This window comes from Xyrauchen texanus, chromosome 32 (genome assembly GCF_025860055.1).
Source record: "Xyrauchen texanus isolate HMW12.3.18 chromosome 32, RBS_HiC_50CHRs, whole genome shotgun sequence".
NCBI classification, from domain to species: Eukaryota; Metazoa; Chordata; class Actinopteri; order Cypriniformes; family Catostomidae; genus Xyrauchen; species Xyrauchen texanus.
In genome coordinates, this window is record NC_068307.1 from 28074663 (window position 1) to 28091308 (window position 16646).

Sequence of the window (16646 nt, forward strand, 5' to 3'; positions counted from 1 at the left end):
TGCAATGTGTTCCACATTCAAACCAAAATATCTGACTGTCTGTTGGTCGGAGCTAATGACTGTAAATTAGAAAGTTGTTCGGCTTGACGAGAACAGTATACACGCCGAGTTTTGTAACTGTAGATAGAACTAAGTTATAACACACGTCATGTGTCCTTTTTTAGTCATAAATTAATTTCCTCGCCACGGCCAAAACGTTAGAGATATCAAAAATCCGTCGGCAATGTAGCATCCTCAATGTCTTGACTTCATGCTGACCGAGTTTGGTGGCGATCGGATTAATTCTCTAGGAGGAATATATATAATTCCAGAGCATGTGTTTCCAAACAACCCATAATATCCGACTTCCTGTTGGGCTGGCGTAAAACTTAGAGCACGAAAGTTGTTCGGCCCGATGAGATATAGAAGTGTACCGAGTTTCATATTATTACATGCAAGCATGTTTGATATATGGACCAAGTTTTCAGACCCCATACAAGGGGGCGCTGTCGAGCCCCCCTGCCACGCCCGGGTACCAGCTTCAGCCCGGCCCCGATGGCCGCGGGTTCTGACCTGTGTGCAAAGTTTCAAGAGTTTTTGAGTACGTTAAGGGCCCCAAAAGTCCCAGAAACCTTGAAAAACAATATCTTAATGCAAATCTTACCCAACAGAGAAATCCCTCTCCCTCCCCTCCCTCCCTCCCCCCACACACACACACACACACACACAGAATCGCAGGTCTGTCTGTCAGAGAGAGAAAAATTCAGAGAAATCCACATTCAAACCACAATATCTGACTTTCTGTTGGTCGGAGCTAATGACTGTAAATTAGAAAGTTGTTCAGCTTGACGAGAACAATATACACGGCGAGTTTTGTAACTGTAGATAGAACTAACTAAGTTATAACACACTTCATGTGTCCTTTTTAGTCCTAAATCAATTTCCTCGCCACGGCCAAACCGTTCGAGATATCAAAAATCCGTCCGAATGTAGCATCCTCAATGTCTTGACTTCATGCCGACCGAGTTTGGTGGCAATTGGATTCATTCTCTAGGAGAAATATATATAATTCCAGAGCATGTGTTTCCAAACAACCCATAATAGCCGACTTCCTGTTGGGCTGGTGTAAAACTTAGAGCACGAAAGTTGTTCGGCCCGATGAGATCTACAAGTGTACAGAGTTTCATATTATTACATGCAAGCGTGTTTGATATACGGACAAGTGTTCGAATCCCATTCCAGGGGCGCTGTCGAGCCCCCTGCCACGCTCGGGTACCATCTTCGGCCCAGCCCTGATGGCCGCGGGTTCCGACCCGTGTGCAAAGTTTCAAGAGTTTTCGAGCACGTTAAGGGCCCCCAAAACCTTGAAAACAAAAATAAAAGCATTTCACTCATCAGCAAAATCAGCCCCTCCCCCAGACACAGAGAGACGTAGGGTCAGTGAGAGAGGCAGAGAAAATTCTCCAAAAAATCCACATTCAAACCAAAATATCTGACTTTCTGTTGGTCTGAGCTAATGACTGTAAATTAGAAAGTTGTCCGGCTCGATGAGATCAATATAATTAATGAGTTTTGTGACTGTGGGTCAAAGTATAAAACCAACCCCCTCACTTTTGTCAAAAGGTGGCGCTACTGAGCCCCTGCACCACGCCCGTTTCTGAAACTTTGCACATGTCTACTGGCTAATAAATGTGATGTGTCTGTAGAGTTTCATGAAATTTCAAGTATGCTAAGAGTCTCAAAAGCATCAAAAAAGAATATTCGAGTTTGAATTATTGCCGCGGCAACAGTATCCAAGATATCAATAATCCTTTCCCATGTCTACATCTGCCGTGTGTTTACATTACACACCAAAAGTTTTAAGTAAATCGGGTAAAAATAAGAAGGTGATTTCAAAGCATTTTGAAAGTGACACACTTCCTTCTGCCAGTTGGTGGCGCTATAACTTTGACTCACAATAGTCACATCCATGCGATCGGCCTGTTACAGCGAACACACTGCTGAAGTTTCATCAAGATCAATTAATGTATGCAGAAGTTATAACACACTTCCTGTTTCTCTTTTCACGCCATCATTTTGTTTTCTCGCCACGGCCAAACCGTTCGACATATCAAAATTCCGCCGGCAATTTTTCATCCTCAATGTCTTGACTTCATGCTGACCGAGTTTCGTGGCGATTGGTGGAATTCTCCAGGAGGAGTATTTCAAATTCCATTGCATGCGTTTTCCAAAAAACCCTAAATAGACAATTTCCTGTTGGGCTGAGGTAAAAAGTAAAAGTATGAAGGATATATGAAACAATGAGCTCTATATGTGTACCGAGTTTCATATTATTACATGCAAGCGTGTTTGATTTATGGACCAAGTTTTCGGACCCCGTTCCAGGGGGCACCGTCGAGCCCCCCTGCCACGCCCCGGTACCAGCTTCAGCCCGGCCCTAATGGCCTCGGGTTCTGACCCGTGTGCAAAGTTTCAAGAGTTTTCGAGCACGTTAAGAGCCCCAAAAGTGCCCCAATAGTCGTAAAAAAAATAATAATCATAGTCATCCTAACGAAAACAATAGGGCCTTGCCTTTTCAAGGCTTGGGCCCTAATCATAGTCATCCTAACGAAAACAATAGGGCCTTGCCTTTTCAAGGCTTGGGCCCTAATTAATCCTAACGAAAACAATAGGGCCTTGCCTTTTCAAGGCTTGGGCCCTAACAAACAAAATAACAAGTCACATACAGCGCTTGCTCTGTATGTGACTCTCATCATCTACCATTTTGACGGACAGGGTCGTAAAAAATGACTCGTCATTTAAATTAATATTTTAATGATAATAAGATGTTCAATAGCTTTTATTTTCATTCACATTTTCATTTTTAATCATGATTTTACAGGACGAGCACATAGAAGATTATGCATTTATTTATTCATGAAGAGAACAGATGAACAGAGACACCACAAAGTAGATGAATGTTTTTTTTCTTCCAGCAGTGACAGCGGAGGCCACTAAAACATGACATATGAACAACGCAATATTACAAAAAACAAATACGATTAAAATATGAACAAAACACGTAAACTGTTACGATTGAGGACGGGGGCTGACAAAGGTTGAGGATCCAAAAGCAGGTTTATTGATAAACAGGAGCAAACAAAACAACCACGATGTGTAAAATGAAAGCAAAACACAAAAAACGCTGGAACACTGGAACTAGGAACACGGGCATGGAAGTGAACATCAACAACATTCAACAAACGACAAGGTAATGGAGGAACGGGCAGGGTTATATACACACAAGGCAGGATGATTACAAACAAGACACAGGTGAGAACAATGACAGTGAACACGAACGCTAACAAGGGGACTATGGAGTTAAATAAAGGACAAAAGTGAAAACTCAGGAGCAAGGTGAAACACGACAGGGTAATACATGACATAGCCCCCCTCAAAAGGATCGGATCCCAGACGATCCTAAAAACAAACAAACAAAAAAAAAAAAAAACAGAATCGTCCAAGGAATGAGGGGGGGACTGGCAGACCACGGAGAGCACAAGGGGACACCAGACAATCCAGGGGGGGACAAGGGGCAGATAGGCAGACCAAGGGGGGCACAGAGGGCAGACAGACAGTCCAAGGGGGCACAGAGGGCAGGCGAGCAGTCCACGGGGGCATAAGGGGCAGACAGACAGTCCAAGGGGAGCACAAGACGGGGACTGGGTCAGGTGGCCTGGGAGCTGGCCACAGGACAGGGACAGGTTCAGGGGGTCTGGGAGGCGGCCGAAGGACAGGGACAGGTTCAGGAGGCTTGGGAGCTGGCCACAGGGCAAGGACAGGTCTGGGGGACCGGGGAGGAGGCGCCATAGGAGGCTCTAGCGGCGGAGGCCTGGGAGGCTCTAGAGGCGGAGACCTGGAAGGCTCTGGAGGCGGAGACGATGGAGGTGGTACCATAGGAGGCTCTAGAGGCGGAGACCTGGAAGGCTCTGGAGGCGGAGCCGAGGGAGGAGGAACCACGGAAAGCTCGGGAGGCTCAGGGGGCAGAGCCGCGGGAGGCTCAGGAGGCAGAGCAGAGGGAGGCTCAGGAGGCAGAGCAGAGGGAGGCTCAGGAGGCAGAGCAGAGGGAGACTCGAGAGGCGGAGCCCTGGGAATCTCGGGAGGAGGAGCCCTGGCAGACTTGTGAGACTTGAGATGGAGCCCTGGGAGGCAGAGCCCTAGGAGGCTTGGGAGGAGGAGCCCTGGGTGGCTTGGGAGACTTGAGGGGCGGAGCCCTGGGAGGCTCGAGAGGCGGAGCCCTGGGAGGCTCGAGAGACTTGAGAGGCGGAGCCCTGGGAGGCTCGAGAGGCGGAGCCCTGGGAGGCTCGAGAGACTTGAGAGGCGGAGCACTGGGAGGCTCGAGAGGCGGAGCCCTGGGAGGCTCGGGAGGCGGAGCCCTGGGAGGCTCGGGAGGCGTTGGCTCTTGGATGGTCATGGCTGCTGGTGCTGGCTCAGGGACATCGGAGGCTACAGGCGCTGGCTCACTGATGTCAGAGGCTACAGGTGCTGGCTCACTGACGTCGGAGGCTACAGGCACTGGCTCACTGACGTCGGAGGCTACAGACGCTGGCTCACTGACGTTGGAGGCTACAGGCGCTGGCTCACTGACGTCGGAGGCTACAGGCGCTGGCTCGGGGACGGTCGAGGGCTCAGGCTTGCTCACCGTGGCATGCGTGGGCTCTGGCTCGCAGATCGTAGAAGGCGTGAACTGGGGAGCGGAAGCCTTTCTTCTCCTCCTCCTCCGGGCGGACGAAGCTGGCAGCATTGGCTCCTTGATCACGGCAGGCATGAAGGTTGGTTCGCTGGCAGATGTGAAGGGACGAACCACGGGCGAATGGAGGGTTACCACTTTGGGAGGAGCTACGGGGTTCTCCTCGACGATGTCCACGGTGAACGAGGAACCGCAGGTCAGTAGAGTCTCCTCTACGAACGCGCGGAGCATCCAGCCGCGTGTTGCCGGTGGCAACCGCTCCTTGAGCGCACTGTTCAGGTTAGCCCGGAAAAATACGACCAGGGAGGAATCAGGGAAGTCGGAGGCACTGGCAATTGCGAGAAAATCGCGGATGTGCTCTTCCACCGGACGGTTTCCCTGCAGTAGACCGAGAAGGTTACAGTTGGCCTGTAAAACCGCTGGATCCATAGTGTTGATCGTTTGTTCTGTTACGATTGAGGACGGGGCTGACAAAGGTTGAGGATCCAAAAGCAGGTTTATTGATAAACAGGCAAAACAGGAGCAAACAAAACAAACCACGATGGGTAAAATGAAAGCAAAACACAAAAACGCTGGAACACTGGAACACTGGAACACTGGAACACTGGAACACTGGAACACTGGAACACTGGAACACTGGAACACTGGAACACTGGAACTAGGAACACGGGCATGGAAGCGAACATCAACAACATTCAACAAACGACAAGGTAATGGAGGAACGGGCAGGGTTATATACACACAAGGCAGGATGATTACATACAAGACACAGGTGAGAACAATGACAGTGAACACGAATGCTAACAAGGAGACTATGGAGTTAAATATAGGACAAAAGTGAAAACTCGGGAGCAAGGTGAAACACGACAGGGTAATACATGACATAAACAATTAACTGAACAGAACTCAATCGACAACTCAAACCTTTCTCCTTGTCCGCATCAACTTAAAGTGGGACCTCGCCTGTGCATAATCAAACACATCAAGTGAGACTGCTGCTGAGGCAATTGTCATTAGATTTTGTGACTTTGCCTCAGACAGATGACTTCTCATGGCAGTTTTAATTTGGTTCTGGAGGCTGAACCCAGCGTCAAGCACTGCATTGCCCTCCACATGACAAGAGTTGCAGAAAGCGTCACAGAGGGGCGATTTTCTTGGTGAATTTAAATTTGTTTAATAACTGGGGTCTCTGATATTCGTAAATTATAAGGTAATATTTAATTAAAATAAATGATGAGACATTCAATGTCTCTTCACAAATTTGGACAATAATTCTTGTTGCTTAGTACTCTCGAAGACATTATTGGTGAAGCAAAAACGTGTGTGAAAAACACTTTGGTGTGACGTCACTTCATAGACTTCAATATATTCTGCAGCGCTGACGTGAGTCATGTGAAAGACCCTTAAAAGTGTATAAACTTTAGATTAGATTAGATTAGATTGGATTCAACTTTATTGTCATTGTGGAAAATACAAGTACAGAGCCAATGAAATGCAGTTAGTGTCTAACCAGAAGTGCAAATAGCAATATGTATATATTGCGAAGCTGTTCTGCGCAGGCCCTGAGCACTTGGCCCGGGTTGCTGTCAGGGCCAGCAGCTTTATGTGCATTCACTCTGCACAGGGTGGAGCACACATCACTGGAGGAAAAAGTGAGTGGCAGATCATCAGGTGGGAGCTCAGCTTTTATTGGATGTTCTGAGTTTCCGCGATCAAAGCGAGCATAAAATGTGTTCAGTTCATCTGGGAGGGTGGCATTACTGGTTGGGGGGAGGTTCGCTGGTTTGTAGTTTGTGAGGTCATGGATGCCTGTCCACATACGTCGGGGGTCATTGTTCATAAAATTGTCCTCAATCTGCAGTTTGTATTTGGCTGTATTTGGCTGCTTTAATTCCCCTCTTCAGATTGGCCCTGGATAGAGTGTAGGCTTCCCGGTCACCAGATCTGAAAGTAGCATCACGTGCCTTCAGCAAGAGTCGGACTTCCTTGTTCATCCAGGGTTTCTGATTGGGGTATGTTTTAATTGTTTTATGGGTGGTTACCATGTTGACACACCTGTTGATGTGTTGCAGAACAGAATTTGTGTAGCTATTAATGTCTGTGTGGTAGTCCAGGTTGGCCTGAGAAGCAAACACATTCCAGTCTGTGTTCTGGAACTCATTCTGTAGTGAAGATTCTGCTCCTTCCAGCAACACTTTTACAGTCCTCACTGTGGGTTTCACACGTTTGAAGATGGGGGTGTATTTGGGGAATTGGAACAGGGATAAGTGATGGGATTATCCAACATGGGGGAGGGGGGTGGCTTTGTAGGCATCAGAGATGTTTGCATAAACATGATCAAGAGTGTTATCTCCTCTTGTAGGGCAAAAAACTTTTTGGTAGAATTTGGGGAGTGCTGTCCTCAAATTGGTGTGATTTAAATGATAAAAGCTCCGTCCGGATGCGTTGTTTGCAGTTTACTAACAACAGCTAGCTTAGCATTAGCATCCAGGTGTACATATGCTGCAGCAATTATGGTAGATGCAAATTCACGGGGCAGGTAATATGGTCTGCACTTGATAAAGAGGTGCTCAATATCGATCTTATTTCATATATCAGTCACTTTTGCACATTAATCATTGCTCTTCACAATAACAAAAGTTACCGATTATGGTTTCAAAGCGGAACATTTCTCAGAAAGGTGAGTTTGGATCCCTGAAATAATTTTTTTTTTTTCATGCATTTATATATTTTGTGGAATTTGATAATTTTCCATGGTAGGTGGTGGAGGGTTTGTATGCTGATATTGCACCCTTGTGGTCTGTTGATTTTCTTAAGCTTTTGGATCTGTTTATTTAAAATTGTAATCATAATCGTCAAACGAGGGATCAAAGGACCTCTTTTTAATAGATTTATTTACTTGAGTACCTTGAATTGATTCAGTGCCTTCATGGAGACCACTGGAATTGTGAAGGGGACCATTGAAAGTCGGCGGGGTTGAGAATTTGAAATTCGAAGTTCCATGTGTCTGGAGATTGTTCTCTGAAAAGCCTTGGGTCTGGGGCAACTGCTGCATCAGGTGTATCAACATTATGAAGGGTGAGGGTCGAAATCCCTTGTCTCTTCAGATATATCAATACATATATATATATCCTTTTATATCAATATCTATCTATATGCTGTTGCTTAACTTCTTTAATAAAATGATGAATTAACTATATGCATGATCATATAATCAATTTTTATTTCCTTATGCATAACTGAAATATACTCTGAATCATATGTGTGTTAAGAGTTAATTTTTCCTTTCCTGCACATTTCTCAGAAGCCTTTCTCTCTCTGTCCTGCCCGCGAGGTTGAAGGTCGTTTTGGGAATAAGCTTGAGATGAGAGGGGGAAGGGGAGAATGTTACATAGATGTCCCAGATGGATTCTGTGTTTTGATCTTTACCTGTCCATGACTAATTATATGATTTAAAATTCTATGTAATAGCACTTGAATAAGTAGAAGTGTAAATTTTCTCTTATTATTTCTTTAAGGGAAGGAATGCATGTTATTTCTCTCCTTTGCCTGAGGGGTGAATATTTCTTATCTCACTGTTTTGGTTAAAATGACCTGATAAATGTGTGCTCTGGTTCCCTTGTGCACAGAGAAACACTGTCATTCGTCAGTGTTTCGTGTGTGTGTATTGACCTTCTACCCAGGTTTTGAATCCAGGGAGACACAGCAGGCAGACTCGAAGACGCCCGAGACCATCTGCGAGGTCACTTCTCGGGCCAGGATGACAATTGCGCTGATTAATGTTGATGTGCTATAGCTATCTATATGTTGTGACTTTATGCTCTGTTAGCCAATCAGGAGTGAAATAACAGAATGTACTCCTTGCAAATGGTATAATTGATGTAAAATTTTGTGTAAGGTATGAGTTAGCTTTCGATCTCCTCGTGAGACTTTGCCGCCTGGCTGTACCAATTTCACTGCAAACTATTCTTCCGTAAATTTTGGATTCTTTGATTGAACTTCTTGACTCCTGGTTTTTCTTTCTCCTTATCTGATCCGGGTCATAACTGTTATACCCCTAACAATTACTATCATTGTCTCTCACCTTCCTGTCCTGTCTCCACTGCCTGAGGTACATCCTCCTGCATCTGCCCTTCATCTCCTGTCTCAGCATTTTCAGTTGCCCTAGAATGCGGTGTAACAGCATTACTACTTTCTCTTTCCTGTTCTTCAATTCCCTCCCCTTGTTCTTCTCTTTCTTGGTTATGGACTTCAGTCTATCTATCAACCTCAGGGGAGGTAACGCCTGAGTCTTCCTGTTCTTCTTTTGGTATCTGGCCTTGTGGTGGTCTTGTGGCCCTTGAGTGCAGTGATTTAAATTATACCACATTGTATTACCTTCTAGCTGCACTGCTGCTGGGGTCGACCTAACTACCTTAAAAGGTCCTTCCCTTCTGGGTTCAATTTCATCTCCTCCTAAAAACTCACCTTGGTCTCTAAGAGCTATTGGACAGGGTGCTTCTTCTTTCAACATCCAATCTCCCTATTGTCCCATTCGTTGTGTAGACTGGCATTATTTCTCCATTGCTGTTTCTGCTAATAAACACCCTACTTTCCCACTGCACTGGTCGTATGTCTGAACTGACATGTCTGAAACGTTCTTCAGGACAGATGTTCCTCCCTCTCCTGGTTTTTCTGTTGGGTGGATTCTGTAATAGGGAATTTCCTCCCTCTCCTGGTTTTCTGTTGGGTGGATTCTGTAATAGGGAATTTCACATGTGAGATAAGGAATATACACTAAGTTGATGGGTATTTTTGTCTCTAGTCTCATTTGTCCCAATTCAGTTGGGCTCAACAGGTAAAGTCCCACCAACTCTTTTACCAATGGCTCAACTATTAAATGTCGATTCACTATGGCTGGCCAATCAACCCATGGCCATGCAGATCTCCCTCAGGTTTGAGATCTTAATCACTTTTCTCAGTAGTTCTTTCTTTTGTTCTGTTCATTCTTTTCTTTCTCCTGTAAAGTGTACATATTCAAAGTCTCTCCAGAAATGATTGCTAATCCCTCCTGTTTCTATTAATATTTTTGGAGAACTTCTTTTCTCTCAAAATCTGTCTGCATTTTCCTTCTTTGAGGGACACCTGAAAGAAAAGAAAATTCTTCTATTTAGCCATAAGTTACACACACACACACACACACACACACACACACACACCCACACAAACAAACAAACAAACACTAATTAGTCTCTCTGTTCTTCTTTCTCAGCTTGTTCAACACCTCCCTCGCTCACTCTCTTAGGGACAACACATCACACAATTAGTCTTGAGAGAGAACGAGAGAAGTCAAGAAACAGGTGATTTTTATTTCTTTAACAATTGTGTTTCTTTATCTGGATCACACCAGCTACAATTTGGATGATGTTTCTTGGAACGTTTTTAGTTCTTGTGGTAATTGTTCTGACTACTTTCTTAATTTTTCCATTATCCATTTCTTATTTATTGAGTACAGCATCTAATATACCTGTTTCTTTATACTACAACACACTCAACTGTACACTTGCATACACAACACAATTTAGCACAATCAGCAAATGTATGCAGCCCAACCAACACAAGCACACTACAATTAAATCCAGTAGCACATATTAACATAAAATGCAGTCAGTTCCACACATATTTCAACACAACACCTATATCAATTTCTCAGTAAACCTCCACACTCAGCCCGGGCTTTAAATACTTCTAAACTTCTCAATGCCACTTCTGTCAACCTATATAGGATTTTCAAATCCCAGTTCTAGGAGGAGACTTACATCAGATTACACAAAAACACTTTTTACGATAAGTGCTTACCTCAGTTTTGTCGGCAGTGTTTTTTGTGCAATCCGTGGCAGCAGACCCTCCATGGTTCCTTCACCCTCCTGGCCTTGATTCCGGCCCCTTCATGGTTGCCAAGAATATATTGTGGAAAGTTTTTGAAGATTCTTTCCCTCTTTTCAAGAAATCTCTCAGAGTCAGGGGTTCCAGATGTCAAAGTAAAAGTTTATTGAGCAACCAATAAACCTGACAAGGCCAGATGTGTGTTCTGGCTTCACTGTTTCACACTTCCAGCTTTATACACTTCTGCTATCTCTTCTGAGTCCATAAATTGCTCAACCTGATTATCTCCAATCAATGGACTTGCATATTACATAATTTCAGCTCGCCACCATTATTTCCTAGATCATCTGACTGCTTTCTAATGGTGGAAACCTAGCAACCTATTGTCACGATCCCCTGTTGTCTGCCCTGTGTTTCTCACTTGTCATCTGTCCCGGACTACACTTCCCATAATTCCCTGCCCTCATCACTGCCAGTTTAATTGTTCTCACCTGTGTTTAATTTAATAATTATCCTTGTGTATTTAAGCCCTGTTGTTTGTTCATTCGTGGTCAGTAGTTAAATGTAATGTATGTCCTTGACTGTGCCCCTGCCTGTGCCCTTCGTGGATATTTCTCGTGTTTATATTTTGGTTTTATTTGTTCCCTGTGCTGTTTTTTTATTTGAGTTAATCTGTTCACCTTTTGTTTTTCCATTAAAAACTGCATGTAGATCCTCACTCCTCGTCTGGTGCGTTACACATATCCAGTTTTTAAAAATAACTTTTATTTTTATAAAGTGTCCATATCAAACAAACAATATACTGTAATAATAACACAATTAGCCTTCTTGTAAGTAAGCAATAAGGTACGAGAGGCTGTGCTGTATCGTGAATAAGTAACGGCTGAAAGGCGTTGTTAGGCATGACGTGAAGCGGAGTGCCTGCAACCCCTTCAGCCGTTACTTATTCACGATACAGCACTTGCCTCGAGTACCTTATTGCTTTTATAAAACGGTTACCACACAATATAAAAAAAAAAAATAAATGTATTAGTGGAAATTTCATGAAGTTAAATTAATAAAAGCATTCCATCCGCTAGAAAAATATAGTCCCTGACCGTGAACAACAACGTTCCAATATGTAATATGCATGAAAGCTCAAATAAAAACAACAAACCGTTCTCAAATTTTGTCTCATTCTTTTTTTTACAACACAATATTTGTGAAATTTCCTCACACAAATAGGCATAGCTTATCTCTCAGCATGAGAAAATGTTTATTTTTTTGTTTATTCCATTATTTTCTCTCTGCACTAAACTAAATATTTACATAGCCTATAAATAAAAACACAAGGACACATATTTTGATAGATAACAGTTAGGTCTTTAATCTATTTTATTAATGTTATTAATTTAGTTGCTAAAATGCTGCCTAACAAGAGATACTTTTTTATTGTTGTTTATTTAAATTTATTTGAACGTCTCCGTTTATTGTGCACGCATTAAATATTTGTCTCATTTCAATCGGCTCCACTGTGGTGATATTTAACGCGGTTCTCTTTAGTTGGGGCTCAGCACTGTCAGCAGTGTTTTCTATTGCAGCAAGAATGTCGCTCCAGTGCTTTCTTTGTTTTAAGTTTGGCCTCCAGTAGCTCTGTAGTGAACTTTCACACTTATGTCCACTCACAGACATAATTTCCCTCGATTCGAGACCGGCATCGGACAATCTCTGCACCATGGTGCTGCGAAGGCAGTGATTTGTGTAAACCTTGGAGGTGCCTGCTGCTTTACAAATTCTCTGCAACATTGTTGCGAGGTAGTTCACACCCATAGGCTCTCTTGTGTACCTGCAACAGTCAAAAACGAGAAAAAACTTTAAGATTTAACACAAATTATAAATAGCTAGTATGATGTATGTGCTGCTGCGTGATCTACGTACCAAACACATTTAGAGAGGTTTTGCTTTTTGGGGTGAAGGTAAAAAGCAGGGGGGTTAGATGGCAGAAGAGAACGGGACAAAGCGGGTTCCCATTTTGTTGGAACATGAAGCCACGCCTGCTGTCTTTATTTCTGTCATGTGGGTCCTTATGGTTTTTAGTGTCTTCATTGAAGCTCATTGTGACATACTTTAGACCATTTTCGGTTGTTAAAATGCGGAATGAGTCTGGAATGAGTTTTCGGTTCCCCTCTTTTCCTCTACGTCCGAAGTGTAACTGCACGTCAAACCAGACTTTGTTTACGAGTCCTTCAGGTGTGTTAGGATTAAGCGCATCGGACAGTTTTATGGTGCTGAAATCTTTAGTAGATATCGGTGTGTGATGCTCCGTTTTATCACGACCCTCTCTTCTCATTGTCTTTACGACTCCAACGAAAACATTATTGGATGAGGTGAATTCGCTGTCTCTCATCAGACACCAGGACAAACTCAAAGGTGGATCATTCAGGAATCTGTTCAGTCCCGCACGTAACGCTACATAGCTACTGATCCCATATTTTTCGATTTTGGAGCTTCTGACAGTTCCGTAGAAGTCACGGAGCAGTGCGTTGAGTTCCGTCTTGGTGATTTGTTTAAAATCAATGCTGCAACCCTTTTCACTACACCAGTCACCGAAGCATTTCACTGCCCATTGGGTTTGTTGCACGGTATTTTTTTCATTACGAGTCTTCTCGAATGTATCAATGTTACATTTCAGCACTTCAGCATGACGGCTCATATTTGTAGAAGTCTCTACAAATTGTTCCTCAAACCACTTATCCATCGTCATGCAACCTAGTAAATCGAAATTTACTTTAAACATTTTAGCCTTTTTAATTCTTACGTTTTTTTTCTATGTTTATGGAGATACACGTGGTTGCTAAGGGTGTTGATAAGGGCACAGTGATAAATAGAACCGTTGGGTGAAGCGGTCATAGCTGTGTTTTATCGTGAATAAAGCACAGCTATTGACCAATCAGAATCAAGGATTCTGGAATACTTGGAAATTCTAAATTGCAACCATAGAGTGTTATTGGAGGATATTATAAGACTTCTAAACATTTGTGAGTTTTTAAAAAAATATATTTCTTTAGGTTGGAAATCAAGGGCAATGAAGTTACCATATATGGTTCCTCGCCAGTCTAGGGTAATTTTTCCCCCCTAAAAAGTGTATATATAAAAATATAATAAAAACACAAACTTGTTACAAACATAACAGTATTTATTTAGGAACATTTTAAATTATTATTAGGAACATTTTAAATTATTATTAGAACATTTTTCTTTTGTCAAGTCCAGCGAATTAGGCTTCGTGGTACTTGATGAAGCAATTGCGGTCAGCATTGAGGCACAGATGGACCTTGCAGACCCTGCAGACCACGTTTGACCTCAAGATATTCCCCTTCCTGCTGCAATACTTGAAGGTCTAGCGGTTAGTGTAAACAGGGGCGTGGAACAGGGACATGTCAAACCGCACAGAACTCTCTGGATTGTGGCTGCAGTGTCCCCGGACAGGTGTGGGGATGTCAACAGAAGTGCTGAGGCTGCCTGGAAATGCTGAGCTCCTTCGGGGATGTGATGTGACTGGCCTCTGGCTGCTGGCTTCCTTGAACACCTGGATTCTAAAAATTTTTAAAGACAGGCCAACCTCAAGGCCAATAGCCTTACAGTCCCGCCTGTAGAAAACCCAGGCATTCGTGAGGCTGACATCCACAGAGTAGGCAAACAGTCGCATGTACCACCTCTTGGATTTCATGGGGGTGCGGTAGAGATGGACCAGCATGTCACTCTTGTCAATGCCCCCCATGTTGGCATTGTAACTTTTGATGACAGCAGGGCAGCTTACTTGTTCCTTCCTCTTAGTTTCACTGCAGTACCTGTGGACTGAGGAAATGGGCTCTGCCCCCATGTCTGTTGACAGCAGAGTGACGATCCTATTGTCCTTCCACCTGAGGGCCAGGATCCCATCGTCAATGGTGACGTAGTCATACGTACCACGAGGGACAGCCTTATTCTCCATTTCCTTGATTATTTTGAGTGGAGGCCTGCCTATTCTGTTGTCCCTGGCTGTCCCCGTGTACCTGCAGTTCTTGTCCTTGAGGTACCGCACTATCTCCAGGCTGGTGAAGAAGTTGTCCGCAAAGATGGCTGTGGTGGTGGAGGAGGACATGGTGCTGGCTAGGACGGAGACTATCTGGCTGGTGACACCCATGGCTGTTTGTTCAGGTGTCAGTGGAACACCGTGGGCCTCCAGCGTATTCTTCCCTTGATACAGCACCATGTCATGGATGAAGCCATCCTCAGAAGCCCTAGCAAACAACTTGAATCCCCATTTGTCTGGCTTGTTCTTTATGTACTGCCTCAGGTTGCCAGCTGTCTTGCCTTTGTAGGCAACCATGACCTCATCCACAGACTGCTTGGGGGTCTGTGGCTCACTCCTGAAGACAGCATTCAGATGACTGAACAGTGGCTGCACCTTGAAGAATCTGTCGATGGTGCCAGGGATCTGGGTGTTGTCGTTGAAGAGGACAAGCCTCTTCATCAGCCTGAACCTCTTCGATGACATGAGGTTTGCGACTTGAGGGACCCTGGTCTCCATTGCCCAGTAGTCTTCGACGGCAGGCAGCTCAGCAATCCCCATGTACATCAGGATAGCCACAAAGTTCATCATCTCGTCTTCAGTGGTGGTGAAGGTGGTGTTGATGTTCTTCTGGGTTGCATACAAGTTGGTCTGGTAAGTTATGTGCTTTATGATTTGGGGGCTGAAGTACCTGCTGAAGTACTGAAATGGAGTATCAATGAAGTCTGGGGGACAGTGCTGGTACTCAGGCAGGGCGGGGTTGTCCAGGTCAGCCTTCCTCCAGGTGGTTAGCCGGGCTGCTGGCTTCTCCTTCTTAGTTTGCCTCTTTGCTTGTGGTGCTGGCTCTCCATCATCGTCATCATCATCATCATCATCATCTTCTTCAAGCACCTCCAATGCAGGCTGCACACACTTCCTCTTGGCAGAGGGGCCTATATCACTCGGGCCTGGAGTGTCTAGGTTGTGGGTGGGTGGGAGGAAGTCAGGGTCTGCCACATCATCATCTTCCTCCTCAGAGCCCTCATCATCACTGATGCTGGGGTGGGCTGGCACAACAGTCGCCCTCTTGCCATAAAAGAGCTGCGTAGACAGCTGCTAAGAAAAGAGGGTACATTTTTGAGTCAATATCAAGCCCAGTTTGAGTTATTTGTTAAGTAACAGATATAAATAAGAATAAAAATAGCATTATAGGTACTGGTGGTACCACTTATTTTAGCAGTAATAAGTCTCACAGTAAAAGTAAACACCAATACATGGCATTTAACTATGATACAAACTGTTTCAAGGGCATAAAACTGACACATAAAGTGTAAACATATAATAAGAAGTGCAAAATAGCATTATAAGTACTGGTGGTACCACTTATTTTAGGAGTAATAAGTCTCACAGTAAAAGTAAACACCAATACATGGCATTTAACTATGATAAAAACTGTTTCAAGGGCATAATACTGACACATAAAGTGTAACTATATAATAAGAAGTGCAAAATAGCATTATAAGTATCAAAAACTGTAATAAGGTAATAAAACTGACCCAAACCACACATATTTCAATATCTATGGCTTGAAAATGTTTATAAATGTGTTACGTTTCCCACTGGATCACTGTATAATGTTATTCAAACATGTGATAACATTCAATGCACTAGTAAATACTATTGTCCTAAGTTATAATGCATTATTTGTAGAAAAAATACCCTAGTATGTCTTTCTATACGCATAGGGCGTATGTCTAAATATGGACTTGCGGTCACTTGCGCTAATCTTACCTGAACGGGGCGTATGATCAGATATGGTCTCACCATTTTTTCATGCAACAAATGTCACTACTTTCAAGAAATCTATGCAAACAACACCTATCTCAACATGTTGCACAACTATTCAACCATAGAATGTGTGAGATTCATCAACTTACCATTTTTTTTTCCTGAAGTTATTAGCGTTGATGTAGGAGTAGGTAGTAGCGCAAATCCTCACTTTCCAAAATCCGTAACGACACTGAAGTTTGAAATGCTCCGCGCAACTTCTGATTGGTCAGA

General features: G+C 43.8%; 1 protein-coding gene across 1 annotated transcript; it reads right to left on the minus strand.

Moving 5' to 3' along the window:
- Positions 1–13952: 13952 nt before the first annotated feature.
- LOC127625983 (piggyBac transposable element-derived protein 3-like) lies at positions 13953–16412 on the minus strand. Its single transcript, XM_052101485.1, has 2 exons — positions 16377–16412; positions 13953–15701 (listed from the first exon to the last, which is right to left on the minus strand). The coding sequence occupies exons 1-2, from the start codon at positions 16410–16412 to the stop codon at positions 13953–13955; spliced, it is 1785 nt and encodes a 594-aa protein (XP_051957445.1).
- Positions 16413–16646: the final 234 nt, after the last annotated feature.